We start from the raw sequence: 26,603 nt of genomic DNA, 5'->3' as shown, positions 1-26,603 counted from the left end.
GTCAGACTCACAGGGCTGTAGGTTCCTGGGTCTTCCCTCACGCCCTTCTTGTCAACTAGAATAACGTCAGCTAGCTGCCAGCCAGCAGGGACCTCCCCAGACTCCCAAGGCCTTTGCTAGATGATGGAGAGGGGTCCTGCCGTAACATCCGCCAGCTCCTTCAGTACTCTGGGGTGAATCCCCTCAGGCCCCATGGACTTGTGACCATGCAGCTGATACAGCTGGTCCCTGACAATGTCAGTGTCCACAAAAGGAAAGTCACTGTTCCCGCAGCCGTGGTCCCCCAACTCAGGGGAGCGGGCACCCAAGGTCTATCAGTATTATTAAAGACTGAGGCAAGAACCGCATCGAATGCCTCTGCCTTTTCTTCACCCCCGTTTGCTAGGTGTCCATCTTCAACAAGCGTCGGTCCAACGTTTTCCTTAGACCTCCTTTTTGCTATTAACGTATTAGAGAGCCTCTCTTGTCTGACACAGCACTGGCCAGTGTCAACTCCAGCTGAGCTTTGGCCTGTCGTGTTTTCTCCCTACACGTGCGATCCACGGCTCCGTGATCCTCCTGCGAAGCCTGACCTCGCCTCCAGAAATGGTGCCGTGTCTTCTTCCTCCCGAGCTCCCCGAGGAGGTCCCTGGTCAGCCCAGCTGGTCTCCTGCCCCGCGTGCTTGACTTGGGAGACCCTGGGATTGCCGGCTCCTGGGCTTGTAAAGGTGGCTCCTAAAAACTGGCCCGCTCCCACGGCCCCCCGAGCCCTCGCAGGCGGGTTCCCGGGGACACAGCTCAGGGGGTCCCCGAGCAGCTTGAGGTTTGCTCTCCTGAAACCCCGGGGAGCCGCCTGCTGCCCTTTTTCCTCATGACACCGAAAATCGTAAACCCGACCGTTTCGCGGTCCCTGTGGCCAGGACAGCCGCCCCCGTCTCCCCGAGTCCCGCTCTGCGCGCAGAGGGGCCGGGAGGGCACCTTCCCGCCGGCTCCCGGGCCCTTCTCACCAGGCCCCGTGGTCAGCAGAGCCAGCGCCGGCACCGCCAGGCCTGCTCGTCACAGCTGCCGCCGAGGCCGCGGCCGCGGGAGAGGGGTGGGTGCTGCGGTGGCGCCGTTCCAGCCTCCGGCCGCGGTGAGACGAGCCCCGGGGCCCGCGGAGCCCCGGGGCCACGGAGCGGAGCGGCTCCCGGCCCGTGCCGGCTGCCGCGGGCGGGCGCAGGGGAGCGGCACCGGCAGCAGCGCAGCGGGAGCGAAGCCGTTCCGGGCAGGGGATGTCGGTCAATGCGCTGCCCGCCATTTACCGGTCCCGGTGCTGGAGTTGAGCCGAGCCCCCGCCCCCGCCCCGCGCCGACAGGGGCGGGGCCTTGATGGGGCGGGCGGGGCCATGCAGATCGAGCACCGCGAGGAGTCTGCCGGGAGACCCACGGGCCACGACGACGCCGGCCGCGGGCGGGCGCGGGCGCTGCGCGGGCGCTGCGTGGCGGCAGAAAGCGGGGCTTGGGAGTTGCCGTGGTCGCGGGTCGCGCGTGGTCGCGGAGGGCGTGTGTCCGTGCGTTGTGGGTGGGTGCGCGGGTGTGTGGTGTTGCGGGCGCGGGGGTGGGGCATACTTACCTGGCAGGGGAGACACCATGATCAGGCAGGTGGTTTTCCCAGGGCGAGGCTCATCCCCTGCACTCCGGGTGTGCTGACCCCTGCGATTTCCCCAAATGCGGGAAACTCGACTGCATAATTTGTGGTAGTGGGGGACTGCGTTCGCGCTCTCCCCTGGCACGGCGGTCACAAGGACAGAGAGCGCAGGGAGCGGGTCGGGGGCGTGAGCGTGAGCTGCCGCGAGCGGCAGGTGGTTGTGGCCCGAGGCGGCGCGCGCTGCCGTCGCGACACGGGTAATGGCGTCGCTGGTCCCTGTGTGTCACTGCCCCGCGGTGCGGGGTCGTGGCAGCTGTCGTCGAGGCTGTTGCTCCCCTCCCTGTCACCGCACCCCGAAGCTGTCGCTCGGCGGGGCCGCCTGGAGACCCCACCGGTGCAGGCAGAAGCGGGACGCGCTACACGGCGTGGGGACCGGACTGGCCTGCGTGGGGCCTCGGCGGGTTGTTCGGGGCTCTGCCCGGCTGTGCACGTCTGTCCCCGATGGAGGGATCTGCCTGGTCCCTTTCCTGGCTCCTTCGACGCGAGAACGTCAGAAAAGCAAAACCACGAAGGGACAGTTGCCCTGCTTTGCTTCTCTCAGCTCACTGTTACGGCTACCGGGCAGCGTTTGAATGCAGCCGACGCCCAGGTTGTCTCCCTACAAAAAGAATTCGCTCAAGTCCCACTGCACACTCAGGCTGTGATGGAAGACAAGACTCTGGCTTTACATGAAGCTCCATATATTGACCCGGCAGACTGGGATGAAAACAGCAGAAATACTTTGTCCGATTCAGATTTGGACAATGGTGCGTCCAATTCCTCCCTTCCTGAAGTCTGACTGGACTTACAAATCCAACCAGTTGTTAAAATGGAGTATGATGCTAACGGAGGGGTGAAAGGCATCTCTACGTACTCTTTCACCAGCATAGACCTACTCAAACTAAACAAGCACTATCACAGCTCTGTTACTGTGGATTATTTACCTTGGCTTGCAGATATGTTATGTTATGACAGGGCAGATTTCATCCGAGTTTCAGACTCGGGAGCCCAGAGCCTCACTTCAGGGATCTGATGACCAATTCCAGCAGGAGATGTGGACGCTATCTTCTGGGCATTGGTAGCATATGTTCAAAGAGGATGCCCCAAGACGACCAAGGACCCCTGGCCAATCCCGCAGATTTGGGATGAGCACAGCTAGGTTGGTCATCAGCCATGCTTTTGACGTAGACCCCGTGGCACAGGAAGACCTGTGGGGACGTTGTCCCGCTGAGGCCCAGTCACGCCCGCTCAGCCAGGAAGGGTGCTGGTCCCCTCGGAGCCCATCTCATGCCAGAAGGCGCCGGTCTTTCGGGCGCAGCCCCCAGCCCATGTGGGCCCCGCTGCTACAGAAGGAAGTTTCTGCTGCACCCGCTCTGTTGTCTCCCGTCTCCCTGAAGCTGCACGAGCGAGCCCCGCCCTGTCCAGAGAATGAAAAAATCCCTGCAGGTTGTGCAAAAGGTTTCTGACCCAAAGTGCCTTGAAGCACGGAAAGCCTGCCTGGCCCTGGGCACTCCCGAGCAGGCAGTCTCCATTTCGGTAGCAAGGGTTGCAAGGTGCCCAAGCCTCGTGTCGGGAATGGGAGTGTACTTCACTCGCTGCCTTCCCTGCCCTTCCTGATGGTCACAAACTCCTCGGGCATTGCCCCCGTTACACCTGAGCTTTAACATCCTACTCTTCCAATGTCCCTCACAATGTTCCTTTCCCTGAAGGACATGCGCAACCCATTCCTGTTGAGCGCTGGGCGCTCGGTATCTCCCCTACCATCCACAGCGTTGGCCGCGTTGGTTCCCGTTCTGCTCAGCCTGCGGCCGAGGCCGCAGGCAGTGCCTGAGCAGGTGCTGCTGCTGCGATCGGAGGGGTGAAGCGGTGGTGGGCGCTGACACCCTTGACAAAGCCGACCGCAGCCGACAGAAGCAGGTGAACCCGAGGAAACGCCAGCCAAAGCCACAGCTTGGACCACCGGGGCCCGCTGCGGCGGCTTGCTGGTTGCGCGAGCGCTGCTGCGATCCTGCCGCTAACGCTTCGGGCAGGGCTGCAGCGCACCGCGGGGTGCGCCTTCCCCGAGGCCCCACGCGAGGTGTCGCCCGGCCTGGGAAAGCTGTTCCTGCGTGGGGAGGGGCTCGTCCCGTCCGGCCGCGGGCGTGCCCCGGCTCGCGCTAGGGCAGCGACCGCCGGCAGCCTCACTGACTGCCGCGCATGCCCCGCTCCCTGCGCTCTCTGTCCTTGTGACCGCCGTGCCAGGGGAGAGCGCGAACGCAGTCCCCCACTACCACAAATTATGCAGTCGAGTTTCCCGCATTTGGGGAAATCGCAGGGGTCAGCACACCCGGAGTGCAGGGGATGAGCCTCGCCCTGGGAAAACCACCTGCCTGATCATGGTGTCTCCCCTGCCAGGTAAGTATGCCCCACCCCCGCGCCCGCAACACCACACACCCGCGCACCCACCCACAACGCACGGACACACGCCCTCCGCGACCACGCGCGACCCGCGACCACGGCAACTCCCAAGCCCCGCTTTCTGCCGCCACGCAGCGCCCGCGCAGCGCCCGCGCCCGCCCGCGGCCGGCGTCGTCGTTGCGCGTGGGTCTCCCGGCAGACTCCTCGCGGTGCTCGATCTGCATGGCCCCGCCCGCCCCATCAAGGCCCCGCCCCTGTCGGCGCGCAGCGGCTCCGCCGCCGGCGGCGCGACCTGCATGGCCAGGCACCTTCCGCCCCGCAGCGGGTCCCGCTGTGCCGGGGTGTCCCCGGTGCCCTGGCTGTGCAGCAGCAGGGGCCTCCGTTCCCCATGGGCCACACCACCCCGGCCGGGGCCGAGAGCCCCACATGCGGGGCACCGCCTGCCCCCGGCCCTGTCCCGCCGCGGGAAGGCCTTGGCTCGGGGCTCCCCCTGCCCCGGGCGACACGGGGCTGGCGCCGGGAGCGCACGGCAGGGTGGGAGCCTGCTCCCCCGGCCCCGCCCGTGTCTCCTAGCGCACCCGCGGGGCAGCAGCCGGCAGCACAGCTGGTCGTAGGAGAGACAGAGGGACCCGCTCTGCCTCCATCCGTGGCTCAGCGCCAGCCCTCGAACCCTGCTCCGGGCCAGGGCCAGAGCACTCACCCCTGCTCGGCTCTGCACACGACAGCAATGACAGGTGAGACTGGTGTATAAAAAAACCCTTTTTGGGCAGAGGCCAGAATAGCGGGCACCCTGCCATCTCTTCCCGGCTCCCCCCTGGAGCTATGAACATGGGGGGCACTGGTGGTGGCAGGCTCCAGCGGGGAGCACAGACAGCCCACGGCAATCCCTGCCAGGACCTGGGTTGAGCACCGATTTTACTGTAGCAGAAAGGGATGGGAACGTTGCAGAACAAGGGAGGACACCCCCCTTCCCTGTGCCAGAGCCCCCAGCCTCTGGTCAGGCTGCACCCTGCACCAGGCCCCTCTTGCAGGAGCAGCTCGTGCTGGGAGCAGCCCTGGCACCCCCAGAGTGCTGCAGGGTCAGAGGTGCTGGGCTCTCCCGCATAAGCCTAGCTCGACTGGCTGCCAGAACGACAGCCAGAGGAGGCGTGAGCCAGGGGCTGTCACCATAGTGTCACCATTTCCTACAGGTCACAGAGGAGAGGCCCAGGGACAGGGAAGGTCCTTCCCTGCTGCAGCCTGGAGTGGGAGGAGAGGGGCTGGGCACAGCTGGGCAGAAGTGCCAGCATGGCCAAGGAAAGCGCAGAGCTGAGCCTGTGGCGACACGGGGCACCGGGGCTCCTGCCACACCACAGAAGGCAGACAAGGTGTATCGTAGGGCCTGGTTTATTAGTGTCCGTGCAGCTGCTCCGACTACTGATCCACGTTCTTGACTCGCAGGATGACAGGCACCGAGGTGCAGGGGATCATGCCCAAGTCTGTGATGACCAGATCCACCAGGTCAGGCGGCGTCACGTCATAGACCAGGTTGAGGAGGCGCAAGGACTTGTTCTCTGCCCAGCCACCCAGCTGGGCCTGGCCCTTCCGGAGCACGATCAGGTCATCAGGGTCATCTGCAGAGAGATGAGCAGCTGGCGGGATGAGGGGGAGGGACAGCACCTCTCCATGCTGCCCTGCTGCCTGCCAGGCCCAACGGCGACCCTTCCTGTGAGTGGTGGCCCCTCAGCCAGGAAGGGGAATGGCAAGGCAGATCAGTCCGTCCTGGCCAGCAGCGGGAAGAGGGAGCAGGTCCCAGGTAGGAAGAAGGGGACAGAAGCCTTACCCAGCTCGTTGGAGACGAAAGAGTCCGTCTGCACGCGCTCGCAGAACTTGTAGGTCTCGCAGCACACCAGGACAGGCACGTTGTAGGCCTTGGAGACCAGCGCTATCTGGGACGTCCCCACCCGGGACATGACAGAGCCGTTGGCCAGGAGCGCATGGGCTCCCAGCAGCACTTTGGACACCTGTGAGGGAAGCGCAGGGATCTGTCAGCACCTTTTATCATGCTGCAGCTTCCCCCACGCCCTCCACCACGCTCGGCACAGCCCCGCTCTGCTCCTCACCTCAGGCAGCACGTAAGAAATGGCGTTGATCATCACATAGGTGCAGTGAATGCCCTTACGCACCAGCCGGCGCAGCGTCTCCCGGCCTTCCAGCCGCGGCCGGCTGTCCACTACGATCACACGGAAGGCCCGGCCCTTCTTCACGTGGGCATCGCACAGCGTGCGGTTCACGAGGGAAGAGCTGACGGACACCGGTTAGGAGGCTGCCCCATCCCACCAGGCCAGGCTCTCACCCGGCCCATGCGGCTGCCCCAGCCAGCCCGCGCTGATGCTGCACGCTAACAGCATTGCCCAGAAACGCAGCCCAGTGCCAGGAGACTTTCCTTGGTGCTGGCTCCTGTGCAGGACTCATCAGGTGCCGGCCCGGCAGGAGGTTTCCTGAGCGTTAGCCTGGGGTCTCGCCCAGGGGACGGCCCTGACAGGCGCCTGACGGCAGGGGCTGGCTGCCAGCAGCTGCTGCAGAGCAGGCACTGCCAGGCGCCAGCTGCCACAGCAGGTCCCTGGGCACATCCAGCCCAAACAGAGCAATGTCTCTCCTACCCAGGGTGGGAGTTGGCCTCCCACCGAGACCCTGATGGGCTAGTGCTGCCTGGAGACAAGTCCGGGCAGAGCTGACGTCCACCCTCACCATTACCCGCTTCCTGCCTCTTCCAGACACCCTCCTGCTACGCTCCCTGCCAGGGCCCCCTCTCCCTGTCTTTGCACAGGGAATCACCCCCTGGGACAAGTGATGTCTCAGCCCCCCCTGGAAGCAGCACTGACCTCCACCTGTCCGCCACCACAGCGAGGGAAACCCTCCAAACCACCCCTCCAAACCCTCTCCAAGTTTCCCTCTCATAACGCTCCAGGCCCACACTGGCCTCCTGCCCCTGCTCCTTCCTCCGCCAATCCCCCGGGAGGCACATCACATCTGGACCCTTTTGCCACAGCGGTCTCTGGCTCCTTTTCCCACCTCTATTTTCTGGGACACAGTCCCTCAAAGGAAGAACAAGCTTCCCTATTTTTGCTTCCTGACGTTTGACTTTGCTGCGGTTTGTTTAAAATGCCAGTAAACAGCCATGGCTGCTCTGTAAGTGCCCTGTATTGAAGAAGCAGTGAATCTGGGTTTCTTGAAACACTTAACTCTGGACACATGCAAACAGAGGACAGCGCTGAGCCCCGAACAGGAACAGCAAAGTCTCACGGACAAGCCTTCGGTACAGGCTTTGCTGAAGGCAATGGTTTTAGGCCTCTGCCAGGCACTTCTTGTTCCAGTCAAGGCATTGCCCACTGCTGTAACAGGCCAGCGGGTCTGGGAGTCTGGGTTAGTCGAAATGGCAGGCAGTGCAAACTCAGGCAATCACAAACTGCGTCTGAGGCGCTAACACAACTACATTAATCAGTATAGGCTGGTATAAGGCTACTTGATCAGAGCCTCCTGTTCGTCCCTCTAATGAGCCTAAGGGCTCCAGTGCTTCCAGCACCTAGCCTGTCCCCACGTGCGGAGAAATCAGAAACAACATCAGCAGGACACAGCCATCTGCACCGAGGCCCTCCAGGGACACCTGCTTGCAGCCAGGCCGGCCAACACCATCCACTGTGCTCCGCAGACACGGCTTAGCATTCCCCTTGCAGCTGCCCGGCAGAAAGTGCTCTGTCACCACCTCGTGATGCGAGCTCATCAGCCTGCCCATCTCCCAGGATGGGACAAGAGTCCTAATGAGCTCTCTGCTTTTTCTAAAGCACTAACAATACATCCACGTCCAGTTAGAAGTGCTGATCCCAGGGCCACGCTCTGCTCTGTCCTGACATGCTCATATATCCACTGTTCTTTCCTGCCCCGCTGGTCATAAACTTCTCCTTTGTGCCTTTATTTACCAGCCCCCCATCCCAGCCAAGTTCTGGCTGGCACCCCTTGACTGCCCCCTCCCTGCTGGTTTTATTTCTAGTTGCTGGACCCAGAGCCACAACCCCTCCCTCTCTCTTGGGCAACACTGTCCTTCCCACCCTTGAAAAACTGCTTTTGCAAGAGCTTCCCGTGTTCTCTCAACTGCTCCGTTTCCTTTTTCCACCCGCTGGCCTGGCTGCCCTGGCTCTCCTCTTACCATCCATACACCAGGATTACATCGTTGTCATTTATCTTCTCAAAGGCAGACCTTGAAATGGCTTCAGCTGCCAAAAGAATCTTCTCCCGCAGATATTTGTCGATAGTGTCCTGCAGCTTCTCCTTCGCCTGGGGAGACATTGCCATCACGTACAGCACGGCCTTGCCACACCGCAGACACTCTGTTGTCCCTTGCAGCCCGACAGGACTGCAGGCTCAGCTCTGCCTGCAAGCGGAGCGCCCTGCCCTACTCCCAACCAGTCTGTTTGCTGAATGGCACCTTCCCCTGGGACAGGGGCTCTGCAGGACACACAAGGCCACTCCTGTCCCAGCACAAGTCTCCCAGCAGACCATGGTGCCTCACCATGCACTCGAGTTGCCATCAGGCCCTCCCCAGCTCTGTCCATTATCTCCCCCACATCTCCGGGGTCAGTCGCTCTGGTCATCCCATGGAGATTTTACTGCTCAGACTTTCCAGCCTGACTCCTCTCAGCCCACTAGCCATGCAGCCTCAGGGGTCCTCCTGATGTATACCACCACCCTGCCCCTTGCTCCACAGCCAACGGGCTCCTGGGGAGCTTTTTGCACAGAACGTAGCTGAGCACTGAAAAAAATACATTCTTCTTCATCTGTGACTTTACTGATGCTGTCAAACAATGCTCTCACAGGCAGTCCTGGTGGGCCAGGTCAGCTCATGGTGCCCAGCTGCTGTGGCCTTCCTGCAGTGCACAGCACTAGCTGGACCAGCCACTAAAGAGTCACTTCTCGATGCAGGTGCAATGCTGGGTGCTGGCCAGGCCTGTGCTGCAGTGCTGCGTTCACTGACACCATGTGCGCCTGCTGCAGCTTCTCCCATTTTACATCCCTGCTCCTGACGTGCTCCAGTCCTACCAGCCCAGTGACACTGACAGCCCAGCATCTGCTGCGGCGCACCCCAGTCCCTTTGCGTGCTGCTGGGCTGTGCCTGCTGGCAGAGGGGGAGCAGGTCTGGCCACAGTCCCTGCCCAGGTCGTGGCTGGCAATGCTGATGGCCAAGTCTTGTAGCTTCGCTGCAGCACTGCTCCCAGTCTGCATCCCACCACCTCTCCGTGCTTAGCCTGTGCCAGGGCTGCCCCTCCACCCTGGTGCCTGCAGCCAGAGGGCTGGAGCCTGCTGCTGGTGTGAGGCCACTCACCTCCTCCTCTCTCAGGGTGTCGGGTAAGCATGAAATCTCCTTCTTGAGGAACTTAATGGCATTGCCCATGCTGGCTGAGAGGGGCCGGCACTGGTTCAGGAAGCTGCAGAGAGGAAATGGGCTTAGCTCCAGACCAGCCTGGAGGGCACGGACAGGAAGAGGGAGGATGCAGCTGAGCTAGGGATGGTGGGCAGGGAGGCAGAACCCAGAGCCCCAGGAAAGTCAGCCCAAGGTTGGGTGGACACCAACCCGGAGAGGCAACCGACGGACCACAATCAATGGAGCTTCAGTCCCTCTGCTCTGGTACCGGGAGCCCTCACCTGATGTGTGGCTTCAGTTTGGCCACCAGGTCCCGTGACAGCTCCTCGTTGGGGGGAGTTGAGTAATCCCGGATCAGCTGAGACAAGAAGGAAGACAGCATGAGTTCAGGGCACCTGCCCCTTCTGCCCAGGCACTGCAAGTGACCACCCTCGCTCAGGAGGCTGCAGACCAGGCACAAGCGTGTACCACACAGCTTGACACGCTTTCACAGGGAGGGCAAAGGGGTGCTCCAGGAACTCAAATCTGCAGCGTCAGAACAGGCTACCAGCAGGGCTCAGCCCTGGACATGGTCAGAAGGAAGAGGCTGAAGATGACTGAGCACAGATACAGCCCCAGTAGTCAGGAAGAGGAAGGGATACCTGCACCTGGTGGGCAGGGGTAGCTGCCTGGTGGGCATGGGTAGCTGCTCACATACCTGTTTGAAGACTTCCAGCAGGGCGATGCAACGGGCATTGGAGCCATTGATGATGCCCTGGGAGTACTGGAGGCCAAGGCGCACCACAGCTGGGTGAATCACCGTGGAGGGGATGCTGCAGGGACAAACGTGAGAAAGCTGTCAGCACTGGCCCTCTACAGCCCAGGAACAACCAACCCATTGCCAGGCTCCCAGCCAAACAACTTGAGGGATGGCCCAAGAAGAGAGCTGCCAGTACGGCTCCTACTTGCTCTGTGACCTAAGGAGTCAGGCTAACCCCATAGCCCCTTCTCCTGTGGCCCTGCACTGCCCGAGGGCAGCTCTCCTCACCCCACAGGCAGGACATCCAGCTGCCCCTGTCGCCGCTCCTTAAAGCAAGCAAAGGGGTCCCCCTCCACCCCATCAAGCCTATCCCACACGCAGGACCAGGACACCCCTTCACTAGGGCCATTTTGCAGCCAGGCCAGCCAAAGCAGAGCCAAATGATTGCCAGGGGCCTGGGCTGGGGAGGCCACATACCTCATCTGCTGTGTCAGTGGCTTCTTCCGGCTGTACTGGTGCAAGTGGGAGAACAGGTTGACCTTGGTGCCATAGTCCTGCCTCAGAGGTACCTGTAGCCAGTCAGTGTTGATGATGGCTTACCCAAGGCCGCCATACAGCCCTGCTCACTCCAGCACCACCAGTCACACCCAGCACCCACTCGTGGCACACCAGAGAGCAGGCTCTAGTCCCACCATGCATGCAGCCTGACCCCACCGCACACACCACAGCACGGCTGTACATTGCATGTACATTGCAATGCTGTACATTGCAGCCCGTTACCCAGCCCTCCTCCTACCTGCTGCCGCTCCAGCTTCTTGGCCAGTTTTCTCTGGGCAGCAGGGTCATCCACCTGCACGTGCTCCGGCAGCCGCTTTACCACTGTGAGGATAGCGGGAAGGGCAGTGTGAGGTGGTACCGGCCTGATGCACCCCCCAGCCCAGACATATTGCCTCAAGACTCAGGAAACGCACAGCAGGGCAGCGCCCAGGGCACCATGGAAGGATCGGATGGGCAGCTCCTGCAGGCGCCCACCCCAGCCCCCTCCCTCCCTGCTCACTCACCCACCCTCTGCACCCTCTGGTGATGACAGCTTTACCGGATTGAGGCTCAGTGGGGGTCAGCCTGGGCTTGGCTGCTGTGGCTGCCTGGCTCAGCTCTGCTTTCTTGGCCTGCTTCTGGGCCCGCTCAGCCTCCTGCTTGGCCCGCCGCTCTGCTCGCAGCTCAGCTTTGCTCTTGCCCCCTGTGGGCTTCTCACCATCGTTGGGGCCATCGGCCAAGGCTGGGAGGGACGTGGGGTGAGCAGCCACTGCAAGAGATGGAAGGGGAAATCTGTGCCCAGATTCCCTGGTGCCTCCGTCACCAGGAGATGTAGCCCAGTATGTGGGGCAGCCCATGGGAGGGAGATGCTCCTCTGTGCAAGGGTCTGCCCTTGGAGGGGCAAGTGGGACTAAGGTCCACATTCTCCAGCACCTTGCCACCCGCACGCAGCCAACATGGGGACCACCAGGCCAGCGCTGTATTCATGTGGGGAGGGGACTGGCCTCTCTAGGTCTCAGTCCCTGCAAGATGCAGGCACTCGAGGTTCCAGGACTCAGATGTAGAGAGGTGGGACACCCCAGAGGTCCCATCGCGGCCTCTCCTAATCAGAGGATGCTCCTGACTCAGGGCTGCTCCAGCCCGAGGGGCGTTCCCAGCCCGGGAGACCACCGGGGCCTCGCCACGGGGCCGTCCCTGTTCGAGGTGCTGGGGAGGTCTGCCGCGGGGCTCTCCAGGCTCGGGGGCTGCCTCGGGGGAAAGGAGGTCCTCACCCCGGGGCTGCCCTGGGTCGGAGGGCGTCCCCAGCTCCGGAGGCTCGGCCGCCGGCTCCTTCTCGCTCCTCTTCTTCTTCTTCTGCTGCTTCTTCTCCTTCCGCAGCTGCAGCTTCTCCTCCCGGGAGAGCTCCGGGGCCTGCGGGCACAGACCGTCAGGCAGCCCCCGTCCCCCATGCCAGCCCCCGGCCCGGCCCCCGGCCCCCCGCCGGTCCCCGGCCCTGCTCACCTGCGGTCCCGCCGGCACCGGCGCGGCTCCTTCGGGGCCCGCACCTGGAAAGAGGGAAGCGTGAGAGGGGACGGGAGCGGGGCCGGGCGCGGCCGGCGCCGGCTGCGGTGTCCGGGGAGAGGCCGGAGGGGGGAGGCCGGGTGGGTGTCGAGCAGCTGGGCGGGAGCGGGACCCCAGCGGTGCCGCGGGGCGGGTCCCGCCGCCCACCGGGGGCCCGTCCCGTCCCGTCCCGGCGCGGCCCCGCACTCACCGCCCGGCGCGGCCCGCTCCGCCATGGCGCCTGCCCGGCCGCCCACAGCGCCCCCTGCCGGCCGGAGGGCGGTGCTGCCCGCAGGCTCTGTGTGACCTGTCGTGACGTCAGCGGCGCTCTACATGACGCGCAGTGACGCCACTCCGTGGCGGGGTGGGGGCCGTTCCCCTTCCCGCGGTGTCCCTCCCCGCGACGCCCGCTCCCGCGGAGCCCCGGGCCCTCCCCGCCCGCCGGCGGGCGGCCCAGCGCCCTGGGCCCTGCTCCCCCGGGCTCCGTCCCGCTCCGGGCCCGCGCTCAGCACCGGCCGCGGCGGGGCAGGGCTGCGGCACGGCTGGGTGTCGCTGGGACCCTGCCGGGCGCCCCGGCGGGGGCCCGCACTGGGCACGGGTCTGCCCCGGGGGCGGTCACCGGGACGGCCAGGCCCCGCCGCCGGGGACGGTGCGGCTCCTCGCCGGCTCGCCCCAGCGCCGGGCCTGCCGGCGCTGGAGCGGAGCGGGTCGGGGCGGAGTGGGGCGGGGCGGGGCGGGGCGGGCGACCGGACCGGCCCCGGCGGGCGGTTCCGCCGGCCGCGCCATCGCGGGGGCCCCGCGGGGCGGCGCCGGGGAGCGCCCGGCCCGACATGGCGGCGCGCGGCAGGTAGCGGGGGCGCGCGACCCGGCCCGGCCCGGCCCGGCCCCGCCATGCACTTCTCCATCCCCGAGACCGAGACCCGCGCCGGCGACGGCGGCGCCGCCTACGTGGTGAGCGGGGCCGGCGCGGAGCGGAGCTGTCCCGCGATGCGGAGCGGGGCGGGGCGGCCCCGCGGCCCGGTTACGGCGGGCCCCGCGGCGGCAGCGGCCGGCGGGGCCTAGTCCGGGTCCGCCGTCCCGGGGCGGGCGCTGCCCCCGCCCCGCCCGCCCGGTGGGACCGTGCGGGCCCGCAGCCCCGGCGGCGGTCGCGGGCGGCCTGGGCAGGCCGGGATCGGCACTGGGGCCGGGTGAGGCGGACAGCCCCGGCCGGTCGTCCGCCACCCCCAGCCGGCGCCACGCTTCCGGGCCGGGCGGGCGTCGGGCTGCGCCGCGGGGCCGGGCCCTGCGGCCCAGGCTGGCCCCCGGCGGGCTCAGGGGTTCCCTGGGGTGCGGCCTCGCGGGCGCCCGGACCCGGCCCTGCGCCGGGGGGCGGCTGGGCCGGTGTGCTGCGGGCGCGGGGAGGACAGCGGGCAGGGGCCCCGTCCCCTGGCCCGCCAGCCCGTCCCTCTGTCCCGGCTTCCTGTTTTGCTCGGCGCGCCGTGAACGCCCTCCGGCTTGGCAGCTGCTCCAGGAGCGGGTCCCCAGGGCGCTCGGAGGGACGCTGCTGCGGCGCGGTGGCCCGACGGCTCCCTGGGTGCCAAGAGCCCCCTCCCCGGCGGGGCCGGCAGCGGCAGCGCTGCCTGCAGAGTGGGGTCTCGCTGCGTGGGGGTGGCGGTGCGGCCGCAGGGCCTGGGTCCGGGCCTGCGCTCCCCTCTGCTCCCAGCTCCGGGCGAGGGCAGGCAGCTCTGGGCTCCACAGCCCCTTCGGCTCCGGCCCTGCAGGAAGCTCTGTGCTCCGGGCAGCCCGCTCCTCCACGCCTGCTGCCATGGGGACCCCTTGCCTGCTCCCTTTGCTGAGATCCGTCTCTGGGGGATCTCCCTGGTCCTCTCAGAAGCATAAGGCGGTGTGTCAGGGACACGATGGCAGTTGTGAGCTGCGGGAAGGACTGTGAAAGGACCTGGCGATCCACAGGCAGCTGCTGTCGCACTCGCAGGGCCTCCGGCTCGCAGGGCCGGAGAAACAAGCGCCCCAAGGCATGTTCGGTCTTGTGCCTCCGCCTGCACTTTGCCCTCAGGTGCCGTGATGGCTCCTTGGACGGGGGAAGACCTTGTCTCCAGTGTCAGAGGAGAGCTGGTTTGCAGCCCTGGGCGTGAGTGCTGCCTGGGACACCCAGCACCCATCGTGGTCTCCTGGGCCCTCTGCGGGGACCCTGAGCAACAGGGCTGTTGCCTTTGTGTTGGAAGATGGTCTGAGAAGCCAGTGTGAGATCCAGTGTGTGCAGGGCCAGCATGGCCTGGACAGGTGCCTCCGCTGACCCCAGGCAGCCCCAGCTTTCAGGGGCAGGAGGACACTTGGGACTTCCAGTGAGCAAAGCTGCTGTGGGAGGTACTTGCCCCGCAGGCTGTGATTGCTGGCTGGAAGCATGTCTCCAGCCCCCGCGGAGGGGGGAGAGACACCCCCAAACACCATTCTGGGGATGGAACAGAGGGGACAGCGCTGTCCCCTGGGAGGATGCTGCCTGCAGCAAGGTGCCAGGGAGCTGGGCGTGGAGTTGCTGGGCCCTGTGTGCTGTGAAGCCGTAGCCGTGCTCTGCCTGCGGCATCAGTGGGGAGCTGAGCCAGGGTGGGGGTGCAGGGCAGAGGAGGCACTGGGGGCAGCTGCCAGGGTCCAGCTCCGTCGTGTTGTAGAAGTTGTTAGTCAAAAATTAGGACTAGCATGTGTAATTTCCACAATAGTGGGATCCCCTGCAGCAGGAGCAGTCACCTCCCTGTCTCTGTAGGACTCCTCACGAGCTGTGGGGCGGGTGAGCCCCAGCTGGGCTGGTGCCTGCTGCGGTAGAACTGTCTCAGAGGGGTTCCAGCCTCTCCTCTGGCCTGGGGAGAATGGGGTAGGGGCATATCCTGCTGAGCTCTCTGCAGCATCCCTTACGCTTTTACGCAGCCAGTGCCCCAGTAGTGCTGGGGTCATGTTGTGGTGGCCTCAGGGCGGGCAGGCAGCACACAAGGAAGGAATCGCCTTCCCTGTGGCGAGGGCTGGCTGTGGCCATGCACCCCAAGAGGCGGTGGAGCAAGCCCAGGCCCGCAGCCTTTGGCTGTGGGGATGTCCCGGCCATGCAGCTCTCTGCGGCTCTCTGCTGTCCTGAGCGCAGCCCGAGTCACTGTGCTGCCTGCTGCATCGCTGTGCTTGCTGTTCTGAATGTGTCGTGGGGCCTGCAAAATGGAGAGCAGCCGCTGGCTGTGTCCTCTCCTCGCTGCGGGGAGCGCGGAGGGGTGTCCTTGCCCGCTGACTTGGGGACGCCCATGTCCACAGGGCTGCAGCGTGGCTCCGTACTCTCCCCGTGGCTGGGCAGCTTCAGGGTTACACCTTCCTAGCATCCATCGGACACATCCCTTGGATGCGCTTGTGCTTCCTGAGCAGTTTTGACCATATCCACTGGGCTGCAGGTCTGCACCGATGCTAACGTGTCTCCAGAGGAGGAGCACACAGAAACCTCTCAGTGCTGTTATTGTATTTTACCTGTGCGAGTCCTGGGTGTTTGATCCATCCTCACTTGCTAATGCGTAGTCCTTGACTGCTGACAGCAGCCCCTCCTGGTCCTGGCTGTGCTGGGGGCCATGGCTGTGCCTGCCTGGGGCTGCTGGTTGCATGTGTTGGCCTCCATGGGCAGCCTTGGGGTGCGTGGGCCTTGCCCTTCTCCAGGCTGCTGGGGGTGCTGCCCCCGAGAGCTGGAGAGGGCCCCGGCCCCGCGAGGGAAGTGCTGCGGAACTGTGTGCTCTGGGGCAGCGCCTGGAGGCGGTCCAGGCGGCGGGTGGCAAGCTGCCGGGATCAGTGCCTCCGGGCTGGGGCCGGTGCCTGCAAGGCAAACCCAGCTCCCCCAGCAGTGCCCAGCCCAGCGTGGGGCACGTGAGGGTGCCAGGTGGGTCCTGGCTCTTCCTGGGGCAGGGGCTGAGAGCTGCTGACAGGAGGGGAGGGCTGGGGGTGCCCCATCTGCCCCTTGGCAGGGTCCTCAGGAGCATCGTCTCTTCCTGGGCTGTGGCAGGGCTGGGCCCTGCAGGGGCTTCTCCCTGGGGTGGTCCATGTGCCCCAAACAGGGCAGACCCCAGGGCCCCTCCATGTGGCGGGTGTTGGGATCTGACTGGCGTCTCTCCCTGCAGGCCTACAACATCCACGTGAATGGGGTGTTGCACTGCCGAGTGCGTTACAGCCAGCTCCTGGGGCTGCACGAGCAGGTAGGGAGCCGTTCCCAGCGGCGTGGGAGCTGCTGCCTACTGGTGCCCGCTGTGCTCCTGGTGGGCAGGGTGCTGGCCCTGCGGGCTACCGTCAAGTGCTGCAGGAAGGCACCGTGCGCTGATGGAGAGCCAGAACATTGGGCACTGAGTGGGCTGCCGGCAGGCGTGTGCTGCCCAGTGCTGCCTGTGCGCCAGCCAGGATGTAGTTTTCTGTTCCTTGGCATTGGGTGCAGGCCTCCTCTCCTGCTCTGTGATGTCCTGGCTGGGTTCTTGCAAACTGCTGGCTGCCCATTTGGATGAGGAACGCTGGCGAGCTCTCTGCTTCCCTTGCCAGGGCCCTGGAAATCAGCTGGGGAGGGGGGTCAGAGCAGCCACCATCTCCCTGGAGGCTCTCGCAGCACTCTGCTCTCTTCCCAGTTAAGGAAAGAGTATGGCGCTAATGTGGTCCCAGCCTTTCCCCCGAAGAAGATCTTCACGCTCACCCCGGCAGAGGTAGAGCAACGTCGGGAACAGCTGGAGAAATACATGCAGGCTGGTAAGCTGGGTCTGCCCCGTGCTGCAGCTCAGGGCCGGCTGCCCCCCACTTGGTCGCTCAGGGCACTGGGGCACTGCCCGCATCTTCCTCGCCACACTGCTCCATTTGCCGTGGTCCATCTTGATACTCCCAGTCTTGCTCTGGTATTAGCTGGCCTTGTCCACTGGATATCAGCTCTTCCATCCCAACCCCTTCCCCTTCCCTGCGCTGGCAGAGGTGGAGACCTGCTGGTGCCTCCACCTGCGGGGCGTCCGTGGATGCCCATGTGCACACCCTACACGCAGCGCATGCTTAGTCTGGGTGCAAACTCTGAGGGGCCGCAGAGTGGATGGGCATTGGTGTGGGTCCCTGCCCCTTCCCACATAAGGCTTGACTCCTTGCTCATCTTCCACCCCCAGTGCGGCAGGACCCGACGCTGGGAGGCAGCGAGACCTTCAACAGCTTCCTGCGCAAGGCCCAGCAGGTGAGGGGGCAGGAGCCGCTGGATGTGGTGGGCTCCTGGGGCAGCCTGCGCGGGGGTGAGTGCCGACCACGGGGGCTGGGCGGTGCGTGCCGGGGCACTCGGACTGCGGGGCAGTCTGAGCGGCGTGAAGGTCGTCGGCAGTGGAGGGGCCGGGGTGCCAATCCTGTTTCTTTCTCCAGGAGACGCAGCAGATACCTACAGAAGAGGTGGTGCTGGAAGTGCTGCTCTCCAACGGCCAGAAGGTCAAGGTCACCATCCTTACCTCGGACCAGACAGAGGATGTCCTTGAGGTGCCAAAGCTCTTGTGCTGGGCAGGACTAGCTCCTCCTGCTGAGTTCTGTGTTTTCCCACACGTGCCCCCTGGCCCTCCCTGCCATGTCCCTGTGCCAGAGCAGGGTTCTCTTGGGGGGCTGAAGAGCAGTGGAGCTGGAAGGGGTGTGCTGATGTGCTTGTGCCCCTCTCTGGGCCCAGACTGATGTCGGGAGGCCCCCAGCTGTTTCATGGTGGCAGTGATCCCCCCGGGCCCCACTTGTCCACTTGCCCACCCTGCCCTGGCCCCCAGCGCAGCTGAGATGCTGCCCTCCTGCTGTTGGGCGGCCCCAGAACGCACAGAGGCTGGATCCTGTCGCGGGGTAAGGACGTGGAAGTGCTGCCTCTCTGCGGGAAGTGATGACCTCCTGCTCTCGCTCCCAGGCTGTGGCCTCTAAGTTGGATCTGCCAGATGACCTGGTCGGCTACTTCAGCCTCTTCCTAGTGAGAGAGACCAAGGACGGAGCTTTCTCCTGTGAGTAGAGCACGCTGGAGCCCCACGAGGGCTGGGGTGGGACGTCTGCCCTGCGCCCTGCCCCGGAGCGAGAGCTGTGTGCTTGGACCAGCTGGCCCTGCCCTGGCTGGCGGGGATCCAGTGGGGTCCTGCTGCCCCGAGCCACTGCTGAGCTGCTGTTTCCCTGCAGTCGTGCGGAAGCTGCAGGAGTTTGAGCTGCCTTATGTGTCCGTCACCAGCCTGCACAACCCCGAGTTCAGGATCATCCTGCGCAAGAGGTGAGCGGCAGGGCCGGAGGGGCAGCAACTGCTGGAGCAGAGGGGTGGTATCCGGGGCTCCCTGCTCTGTAGAGGGACCCTTCCCCTCCTGCCATTGCCACCTGCCCGCGGGGTGCTTTGGCCCCCAGGAACACACCTGGGTGTCCCCCCGGCCATGACACCGGGGGCTGGGCTGCCCTGCTGGGCTTGATCCCTGTTTCTGCTTTCCCGGACATGGCCCTTCCCACCTCTGGCAGCTGCTTGAGAGGGGGAGTGGAGCATGGCAACTGACAGCTACTGGGGGAGCTGGCCAGAGAGCCAGCCCAGCACCTTGTCCCAGCGTGGAGAGTTTTTCTCCCCACCACTGTTAGGAGCTGGGGAATAGGTTGACCCATATGGTTCCCTTCTAGCTACTGGGACTCCTCCTATGACGACGATGTAATGGAGCATCGTGTGGGATTGAACTTGCTGTATGCACAGGTGAGGGTCAGTGTGGCCCAGCCAGGTGAGGAGGGGCACCACACCCCTCAGCCACGGCTGTGCTGGGTCTCAGGTGGCTCTGGGCCGAGCTGCTCATCAGCCTCTGCTTCTTGGTAGACGGTGTCGGACATTGAGCATGGATGGATCCTTGTCAACAAGGAACAGCACCGGCAGCTGAAGTCCCTGCAGGAAAAAGTCTCCAAGAAGGAGGTAGGGGAGGGCATGACACCAGACCGGCACAGCTCCCATGTGAACGTGTGGTTCACTGAGTTTGTTGCCTGTTCCTGGCCCGGGAGGCGTGGCGGGAGGGTGGCCGTCTGTGCTGAGTTTCCCTGGCTCTGCCTGCAGTTCATCCGCCTGGCGCAGACCCTGAAGTACTACGGCTATCTCAAGTTTGACCCCTGCGTCACTGACTTCCCTGAGAAGGGATGCCACGTCGTCGTCAGTGCTGGCAACAACGAGCTCAACTTCCAGGTGCGGCTACCGAGCGAGCAGATCAAGGAAGGCAGCTTCAAGGTCACACGCATGCGGTGCTGGCGGGTCACGTCCTCGGTGAGTGCCACTTGCCTGCGGGTCCCTGGGGAGCAGGGAGGGCTCTGTGGGGTCTGGTGGGACCCAGCTGTGCCAGGCTGCTCTGGCAGCTCTCCCCAGGAAAAGTGCTGGCTGTGTTGCCTGCTTCCAGCCCAGCTGGCTTGGGGAGGGTCCCAGTCATGCTTTGAGGCTGAGGAGGTCATCGGTGTGAGGACATTTGAGGGGGCTGCTGCTGCGAGGGGAGCTGACGGTGGTGGAAGGCCAGTGGGAGCTGGGCAGAGTGCCCAGCACCCAGCTGGGGGCTGCCCCCTGTCAGCACAGGGGCCTGGGAAGCTGGCCGCTTTCCCTCCGGAGGCTCCCAGCCTCAGCATGTGCCCTTGCAGGTGCCGATGAGCAATGGTCCCTCGGGGAGCAGCCCGGGCAAGTCCGAGGTGAAGCTGGAGTTGGCTTTCGAGTATCTAATGAGCAAGGACCGGCTGCAGTGGGTCACCATCACCAGTCCACAGGTAGGGCTGCCTGCGTACCAGGCCAGCGGTGGACAAGGACAGGAGCGAGGTGGCGGTCTGGGCTCAGTGTGGTATGTTGGGAAGGCCATGGGGTGCATGGAGCATTGTGACACCTCTCCCCTGCAGGCCATCATGCTGAGCATCTGCCTGCAGTCCATGGTGGACGAGCTGATGGTGAAAAAGTCTGGAGGCAGCATCCGCAAGGTGAGGGTTGGAGATGGATGTTGTCTCTGGGGTGGGATCCCATCCTGCCCGTGACTCCCAGGGTCTAGGCTGGGCCCTGCTTGCTCTCCTCAGGATGGGGCCAGCTGAAGGATCCCCAGGGGCCATCTTAGCCTCTGGAGCTGCCCATGGGGACCCTGCCGCTGAGCTGAGCTCCCCCCCTGCAGATGTTTCGCCGGCGGGTGAACGGGGCCCTGCGGCGCTCGGACAGCCAGCAAGCTGTGAAATCACCCCCGCTGCTGGTGAGTGGGACCCTGCAGCCCTTGTAGGGGAGACAAGCACGACCATGGGCTTCACTGTGTGTCGGGTACAAGAGCCCACCGCCCATCAGAGGTGCCACTCTGCCCTTGGCAGGGCTGGCAGCACGGAGGGCCAGGGCAAGCCCTGAGGACAGCAGGGCTGCGGTGCCCCACTCCCATAGTCCTGGGAAGAGAAAGGGGTCCTGGACCCATACCCAGGAGTCGGACTCCTCGGGGGATGGAAGCAATGGTGGCCTGGCCTTGCCCTGGGAGGGCGAGTGGTGGCCGAGGGCAGTGTTGGGAAGGGTGGGTGGCGCGTCCCGCCGCCTCAGCGCTGCCTGATGGTGTTGTCCCCGCAGGACTCGCCCGACGCCTCCCGGGAGCCGATGGCCAAACTCTCGGTGAGTTGTGCGTGGGCGCACCGTCACTGTCACCCTTGGACTGAGTGGGGGGGTGTGGGAGTCCTCCCTAACGTCTCCCCTCTCCACAGAGCAAGCTCACCTCTGTCAGCCTGCGAGGGATGAGCCACTCCAGCTCTGCTAACGATGTGGGCGCTAACGACTTCCATGGCAATTATGCCTTTGAGGGCATTGGCGATGAAGATCTGTAGTGCCCCCCTTCCTAGGACAGCACCGGCCCGAGGGCCTTCGCTGAGGAATGTATGACCTGCAGACAGGTTGCAATCAACGTGCCTCTCACCTGCTACATCCACCTTCCCCTGCTCCCCCGGGCTGGGGAGCTCAGCCCCAGCCCACCGTTGCCTTCGGGGTGGGGGCAGCTGAACTCCTCCTGCTGCTGGCTCCAGCTGGGAGAGGGCTTGTTCCAAGGGGAGCACCAGCCCAACCTGAGCAGCGTGCCCAGGCCGAGCCCTGGAGCAGTGTCATGGAGCCTGGCCCAGCGCGGGGGGCAGAGCTGCTCCTTCCCCAGCCGGGAGGGCCTGGCCCGAGCGCCCAACTGCGCAGGAGGGCAGCTGCCCTGGGTGGCTGGGGCAGCAGCTTGGTGGCAGCAAGCGGCCCTCCTGAGGCTCCATAATGCCAAATTAGTGTTTAGGTTTCTGCTCAGAGAGAGACTGCAGTAAACTGTCTCCAGGGGGCTCTGCGCAGAGCCCCCTCTCTAACCCGCTCATAGACTCCAGCATAATCTAGGCTTGTAACCACGTATCTCCTGCTGCTCAGACCAACCAGAGCATTAATGGACAGTAACCGATGTTTACACACTGCAATGATGATTAAAATGGATCCTGATTGGTACTGGGCTGTCTGTTGGGGGGTGGCCACTGTCCCTCCCTTCCCTGCACACCTTGCCAGTCCCCTGCTGTCCTCTCCTGAAGCAGAACAAGGCCCCCAGGGAGAATAGCAGATAACAAAATTGACTGTTTAATGCTTTTATACACAATATAAATTACACTGACAGGCATGGCCACAGCCATGGAACCAGTCCTGTTTCCCCCTTCCCCCTTTTCCCCAAACTCCGGCAGAGGAAGGCTCCGACAGGCAGGAACAGGCAGGAACTGCCCCCAGGGTGCCTGGGGGCATGGCACCACCGCTGCTGGGGCAGGCATCTGAGCCGCCAGTTGTGGCTTCACTCTGCCTGGGCAGGATAGGGCTGCTGGAGACCCCCGGCACACCCGTGGGCCCTGTGTAAGGCAGCCCTGAGCCCCCGTGGAGTCTGCTGTCTGTCCCTCCCCCAGGGAGGGCAGGGGCCGCAGCCGGCAAGTAGCTGGGGTGCCCCAGGGCTGAGGCACCGCAGGCCTGACGCAGGGCCAAGTCCCTGCAGCTGGGCTAAGTGCTGTCTCAGGGCAGGGCCGAGCCCACGGCTGGAGGGGCCAGGAGGGCTTTGGCATTGCGTGGGTTTACCCAGCTCTCGGCCGTGTGGCCATGGATCTTCTGGTGGCGCTTGTAGTTGTCCCAGTGGCCAGTGGTGTAGGGGCAGTCCCGGCACTGGAAGGGCTTCTCGCCCGTGTGCCGCAGCATGTGCCGCTTCAGGTTCATGCTCTGGTTGCAGCTGTAGCTGCAGAGGCTGCACTGGAAGGGCTTGTCACCCGAGTGGATGCGCCCGTGACGCTTGAGGTTGGCCAGGTTGCCGCAGGCGTAGTCGCAGAGCTGGCACTTGTAGGGCTTCTCGCCCGTGTGCACTCGCTGGTGCCGCTTCAGGTTGTCGAGGTGGGCGGAGGCATAGGGACAGAGCGGGCAGACAAACGGCTTCTCCCCACTGTGCGTCTTCATGTGCCGCGCCAAGTGGTTGGGGTAGTGGGTGACGAAGGGGCAGAGGCTGCAGGCAAAGCCTTTGTCCCCGGTGCCCTTGCGGGGGCTGGCGCCCGGCTCAGTGCCCAGCACCGCCAGGCTGCAGCGCCCGCAGACCTGCTCAGCCAGGCCCTCATCCTGCGCGAACCCGTCGTCCAGCACCAGCCCGCACATGCGGCATGTGAAGGGGAAGAGCAGCTCGGGCAGCGCGGCTGCCTCCTCGCCCCGCAGCCGAGCGCAGCCGGGCAGGAAGGGGCCGCTGCCACTGCCCACGTGCAGGCTCAGCTCCGGCAGCAGCGGCTCTGTGGGACAAAAACAAGCAGGGCTGTAAGCGGGGCAGTGCAGCGCTGGCAGGGTTCAGCTCCACAAGGAACCCTGGGCTCGGGAGCAACGGTGCCCTGGCTGAGACTGGTGGCACATGGCGCCAGGCCTGGCATGGGTCAATGGCAGGACATGCGCCTTGCCCCTTCCCCCGCCCCAGGGCTGTGCCATGGGGCTCCCCCCCAGCAGCTCTCGCCTGCACCCCCCACTTTTACCTGGGTCCTTGTCCCGCCGGTGTGGCCCCTCGCCTTCGGGCAGGCGGTGGCTGAGCATGTGCCGCTTCAGGTTGCGGCTCTGGTTGCAGCGATAGTCGCAGGCGGCACACTGGAAGGGCTTGTCCTGGCTGTGGACCCGTTCATGGCGTTTGAGGTTGCCCAGGCTGCTGCAGGCGAAGCTGCAGCACGTGCAGCGGTAGGGCTTCTCCCCCGTGTGCGTGCGCAGGTGTCGGGTCAGGTTCACCAGCTGGGCAGAGGCGTAGGCACACTGCGGGCACGCGAACGGCTTCTCCCCGTTGTGAGTCTTCATGTGGCGCTTGAGGTGGCTGGAGTAGTGGGAGGCGAAGGGGCAGAGCTGGCAGGAGTACACGATGCGCTGGCTGCGGCCCCCCTCGGCGCCGGCACACTGCAGGCAGCTCTGCCCCAGGCTGGCAGCCAGCTGCAGCCCGCACTGGCGGCAGGGCAGCGCTGCGGGGCCGGGCTCCCCGCCCTCCTCGGGGTCGCTCTCCACACTGAGCTGCTGGTACCCAGAGGAGCAGTCGTCGTCGCTCAGGGCATACGCCGGGATGGCGATCTTCCCCACCAGGGTGTCTGCTGAGAAGACCGTGGGGATGGGACGGTGTCAGCCCAGCTGGCCCAGGCACAGCCCCTCCGCTTGTGCCACCAGTTCCAGCAGGGCCCATCGCAAGGAGGGGACCACAGCCAGAAGGGGCCAGGCAGCTGCACCCGTCCTAGCAGCACCCAGGAGCCTGCAGGAGCCTACCACCTGTGCACAGCCTCATGGCCACGACACGCCCCGACACCTTGCTGCAGGGCCTGTTCTAGGCACCTCGGGAAACCCTGTCACCTCCACCCTGCCCGTGGCCAGACCACCGGCACCAGGAGGGGTGGGCGGTGAGGGGCACGGGGGCAGGTCGAGCATCCACCGGCACTGCCAGCCCCAGCTGGTAGGAAGCAGCGGTGGTGAGAAGGTGTTGAGTGCAGCCTGACCCAGGCAGGAGGGCTGGGTGCCCATAAAGCTTGCTCCAGGCCCCCCCTCACTGTGCTGCTGCCCCAGCCCCAGCGACGGCAGCTGGTCCTGCTCCCGCAGCCGACACTATGGGGCTCCAACACCAGCCCCCCTCCATCACGCAGGAAAACAGACCTTCCCCAGCCCCATGCAGTGCCGCTGTCCCATGGCACTGGAGGGAAGTCTGTGCCTGCTGCTGTCACGTGGCAGCGGAGGGAAGTTTGTGCCAGGCTCTCAGAGGGCACTTCTACTTCCTGGCTGGGCACAGACCCATCCTCCTGCAGCCCCTGGGGTAGCACCTGTGCCCCAGGAAGGGATGACAGGAGCAGAGCCCACTGCCCTGCAGCCGCCTCAGGCTGGCCTGCTGGCCCCATGGCCCAGATGTGCCCCCAAGCTGGTGCTCGGAGCCGGAAGGGCAGCGACACGCAGCTGAAGCATTGCCACTACCAGCCTCAAGCCATGCCCAGCTGTGCCGGTGCTGGGCCTGACCTGGAGCCCTGGGGTCTGCGAGACCCAACAGATGCCCACAGCCCGGGGAAGCAGCCTGGGCCGTCCCCTTCGCTACTGCCCACCCGGCTGGGTCCAGCTCCCACAGCCCCAGGCAGGCAGAGGGGTGAGGCTGCTCCCACGCTGCAGGATGGGGCAGCCCCTCCAGCCTCCAGTCCCCTTTCACAAGCACTGCCTGAAGCGCAGACGCCAGAAAGGGGCATCCTGCACGGGCCTGGCTATTGCAGGGGGAAGCCTCGACCCCGCCTCAAGCCCCACACTGAGGGACTCCCCTGCCTCCTCAGCTCAGGCCCACAGTCCAGCAGTGCCACAGCATCCCTGGAGCACTGTCCCCTAAGAGCAGCTGTGTCAGTGCTGCCCAGATGGGACAGCACAACCACGAGGATGTGGCCAGTGATGGCTCTCCTGACCTCCTCAGTGGGCCCTGAGGTGCCTGGTCCTGCTCCCCAGCTGGGGCTGGCGGCCGAGAGCAGGAAGGAAGGTATTTCTGATGGCAGAAGGTCTGCTGAGAGGGTGGCTTTCAGCCCTCGCAGCGTCCGGCTCCCAGAGCTGCTGAGCAGGCTTTGTCCCAGCGCTGGGACAGGCTGTGGGGAAGCGCAGCCCTCGGAACAGAACCCCATCAGCCAGGCAGCTGGGACTGTGCCTCGGCACGAGAGCAGGAGCTGCTGGCACGGCCCAGTGCGGCTGCCAAGTGTGCGGACCGGAGCACAGCCCTTGCAGACAGCGAGGGGACAGAGCCACAGGGGTCGGGCAGTCCGTGCCCCCCTCCTCTCGCCATTGAGCATGTCCCCACATTATTCACCGCTCACCATCGAGGGCAGTGATGCTCCCACTGGTCCTCGTGAGGCACCTTAATGGACCTGGAGCAGCAGTCGCTCCTCTGGCTGCCTTGCGCTGCAGGCTGACCTGGAGCCCGGTGTGCTGCCGACTGGGCAGGCGCTGGCTGGCCGCACAAAGGGGCTGGGGGCCCGTGGGGCAGGCAAGTGGCAGGGAGCAGAGGCTGGTGGAGACACAGCCCTGGCCCAGCTCCCCACACCCCATGCAATACGAGGGACAGTAGTAGGGCAGGACCCCCCAGGGCTGAGGCCCCAGCTCCCGGATGGGCAGCAAAGCCCTGCCCCAGGGGCTCGGGGAAGTGGGGGCTCCTGGGCAGAGCAGTGCGGCGGCTCTGGGAATGAGTCTGGTGGCGGCGGGGGAGCCTGCCGGCCCCGGTGCCCCCGCGGCCCCAGACCAACCGTGAGGGCGTGACGTGCCTGGGGGGCCTTAACGGGAGGGAGCGCTCGGGGGGGCCAGTACCAGGAATCGGTGCCGGGTGGGCAGAGACCACCAGCGCGGGCCCCTGCCGGGGGACGGGGCCTCACCCCGCGCGAGGCGATCCGGGAAGGGGAACGCTCCCGGGGACGGAGCAGCCCCCGGGCGGGACCGCTCCCGGGGAGGGCACCTGCCGGATGGGCCCAAGCGCGGGGGCCGGTACCGGCAGGGCCGGGCCGCGTCCCCGCCCGGCGGCGCTCCCGGAGCGGGGCCGCCCAGGACGGCCGTCCCCGCGGGGCGCCGCTGCCGGGCCCGGACGGCGGCACGCACCTGGCGGTCCCTTCTCGAAGGCCAGGCCGCGGCCCAGCAGCAGCTCGCCGGGCAGCACCAGCGCCGCTCCCGCCGTCTCCTCGGGGCCGTCCTCGGCGTCCGCTGCAATACACCGAGCGCCGCGGGTCACGGCCGGGCCGCCGCCGCCGCCGTGCCCCGGCCCCGCCGCGCACTCACCCTTCACCGGCTGCGGGTGGCTCTGCTTCCGCCGGGGCATCGTGGCCGGCCCCGGCCCCGGCCCGGCCCCGCCGCCCGCCCGCCCGCGGCCC

At 65.4% G+C, this 26,603-nt stretch overlaps 3 protein-coding genes and 2 non-coding genes across 13 annotated transcripts; 2 read left to right on the top strand and 3 right to left on the bottom strand.

The window, feature by feature from the left end:
* Positions 1-1,582: 1,582 nt before the first annotated feature.
* Positions 1,583-1,746, top strand: LOC142081521 (U1 spliceosomal RNA). The gene has a single exon (XR_012673383.1). It is a non-coding gene; the product is annotated as a U1 spliceosomal RNA (small nuclear RNA).
* A 2,136-nt stretch (positions 1,747-3,882) lies between these two features.
* Positions 3,883-4,046, bottom strand: LOC142081517 (U1 spliceosomal RNA). The gene has a single exon (XR_012673379.1). It is a non-coding gene; the product is annotated as a U1 spliceosomal RNA (small nuclear RNA).
* A 1,365-nt stretch (positions 4,047-5,411) lies between these two features.
* On the bottom strand, positions 5,412-12,602 carry EIF2B4 (eukaryotic translation initiation factor 2B subunit delta). 2 transcript variants are annotated; one of them, XM_075144682.1, is made up of 13 exons: positions 12,562-12,602; positions 12,216-12,259; positions 11,987-12,125; positions 11,275-11,484; positions 10,975-11,057; positions 10,656-10,747; positions 10,137-10,251; positions 9,721-9,797; positions 9,401-9,503; positions 8,228-8,355; positions 6,144-6,324; positions 5,864-6,044; positions 5,412-5,654 (listed from the first exon to the last, which is right to left on the bottom strand). In XM_075144682.1, exons 6-13 carry the CDS (start codon positions 10,658-10,660, stop codon positions 5,455-5,457), a joined length of 990 nt encoding a protein of 329 aa, XP_075000783.1. In that variant the 5' UTR covers positions 10,661-10,747; positions 10,975-11,057; positions 11,275-11,484; positions 11,987-12,125; positions 12,216-12,259; positions 12,562-12,602; the 3' UTR covers positions 5,412-5,454. The 2 variants fall into 2 exon arrangements, with proteins under 2 accessions (XP_075000783.1, XP_075000782.1); XM_075144681.1 differs by lacking the exon at positions 12,562-12,602 and adding an exon at positions 12,466-12,531.
* Positions 12,603-13,053: 451 nt separating this feature from the next.
* SNX17 (sorting nexin 17) lies at positions 13,054-21,706 on the top strand. 3 transcript variants are annotated; one of them, XM_075144680.1, is made up of 15 exons: positions 13,054-13,205; positions 16,388-16,462; positions 16,880-16,997; positions 17,396-17,460; positions 17,640-17,750; positions 18,154-18,244; positions 18,414-18,501; positions 18,891-18,960; positions 19,078-19,170; positions 19,309-19,512; positions 19,875-19,997; positions 20,124-20,201; positions 20,387-20,461; positions 20,818-20,859; positions 20,949-21,706. In XM_075144680.1, exons 1-15 carry the CDS (start codon positions 13,146-13,148, stop codon positions 21,066-21,068), a joined length of 1,413 nt encoding a protein of 470 aa, XP_075000781.1. In that variant the 5' UTR covers positions 13,054-13,145; the 3' UTR covers positions 21,069-21,706. The 3 variants fall into 3 exon arrangements, with proteins under 3 accessions (XP_075000781.1, XP_075000780.1, XP_075000779.1); XM_075144679.1 differs by lacking the exon at positions 20,387-20,461 and having other exon boundaries at positions 13,055-13,205; XM_075144678.1 differs by lacking the exon at positions 16,388-16,462 and having other exon boundaries at positions 13,056-13,205.
* Positions 21,707-21,818: 112 nt separating this feature from the next.
* ZNF513 (zinc finger protein 513) lies at positions 21,819-26,603 on the bottom strand. Of its 6 annotated transcripts, XM_075144671.1 has the most exons (4): positions 26,512-26,603; positions 26,335-26,436; positions 23,232-23,831; positions 21,984-23,003 (listed from the first exon to the last, which is right to left on the bottom strand). In XM_075144671.1, the coding sequence occupies exons 1-4, from the start codon at positions 26,549-26,551 to the stop codon at positions 22,252-22,254; spliced, it is 1,494 nt and encodes a 497-aa protein (XP_075000772.1). In that variant the 5' UTR covers positions 26,552-26,603; the 3' UTR covers positions 21,984-22,251. The 6 variants fall into 6 exon arrangements, with proteins under 6 accessions (XP_075000771.1, XP_075000772.1, XP_075000770.1 ...); XM_075144670.1 differs by having other exon boundaries at positions 21,819-23,003; positions 23,238-23,831; positions 26,335-26,592; XM_075144669.1 differs by having other exon boundaries at positions 23,232-23,828; positions 26,335-26,594.

The sequence above is a fragment of the Calonectris borealis genome, chromosome 3, assembly GCF_964195595.1.
Source record: "Calonectris borealis chromosome 3, bCalBor7.hap1.2, whole genome shotgun sequence".
NCBI classification, from domain to species: Eukaryota; Metazoa; Chordata; class Aves; order Procellariiformes; family Procellariidae; genus Calonectris; species Calonectris borealis.
Note: the sequence above shows the minus strand (reverse complement) of the source record. Positions and strands in the feature narration are given on the sequence as shown.

What these genes read in the sequence shown, in the direction of transcription:
- EIF2B4 (XM_075144681.1), bottom strand. Translation starts at nt 12,490, where the DNA reads ATGGCGGAGCGGGCCGCGCCGGGCG. An exon ending in CCCCACTGAGCCTCAATCCG is followed by an intron (nt 11,058 to 11,274) that starts GTAAAGCTGTCA and finishes CTATCCTCACAG; the next exon opens with TGGTAAAGCGGCTGCCGGAG. An exon ending in TGCTGGAAGTCTTCAAACAG is followed by an intron (nt 9,798 to 10,136) that starts GTATGTGAGCAG and finishes TTCTTGTCTCAG; the next exon opens with CTGATCCGGGATTACTCAAC.
- SNX17 (XM_075144680.1), top strand. Translation starts at nt 13,146, where the DNA reads ATGCACTTCTCCATCCCCGAGACCGAGACCCGCGCCGGCGACGGCGGC. An exon ending in TGAACTTGCTGTATGCACAG is followed by an intron (nt 18,961 to 19,077) that starts GTGAGGGTCAGT and finishes GCTTCTTGGTAG; the next exon opens with ACGGTGTCGGACATTGAGCA. An exon ending in AGCCGATGGCCAAACTCTCG is followed by an intron (nt 20,860 to 20,948) that starts GTGAGTTGTGCG and finishes CCCTCTCCACAG; the next exon opens with AGCAAGCTCACCTCTGTCAG.
- ZNF513 (XM_075144668.1), bottom strand. Translation starts at nt 26,551, where the DNA reads ATGCCCCGGCGGAAGCAGAGCCACCCGCAGCCGGTGAAGGGTGAGTGC. An exon ending in CTTCGAGAAGGGACCGCCAG is followed by an intron (nt 23,832 to 26,334) that starts GTGCGTGCCGCC and finishes CGGTCTTCTCAG; the next exon opens with CAGACACCCTGGTGGGGAAG. An exon ending in GGACAAGGACCCAGGTAAAA is followed by an intron (nt 23,004 to 23,231) that starts GTGGGGGGTGCA and finishes TTTGTCCCACAG; the next exon opens with AGCCGCTGCTGCCGGAGCTG.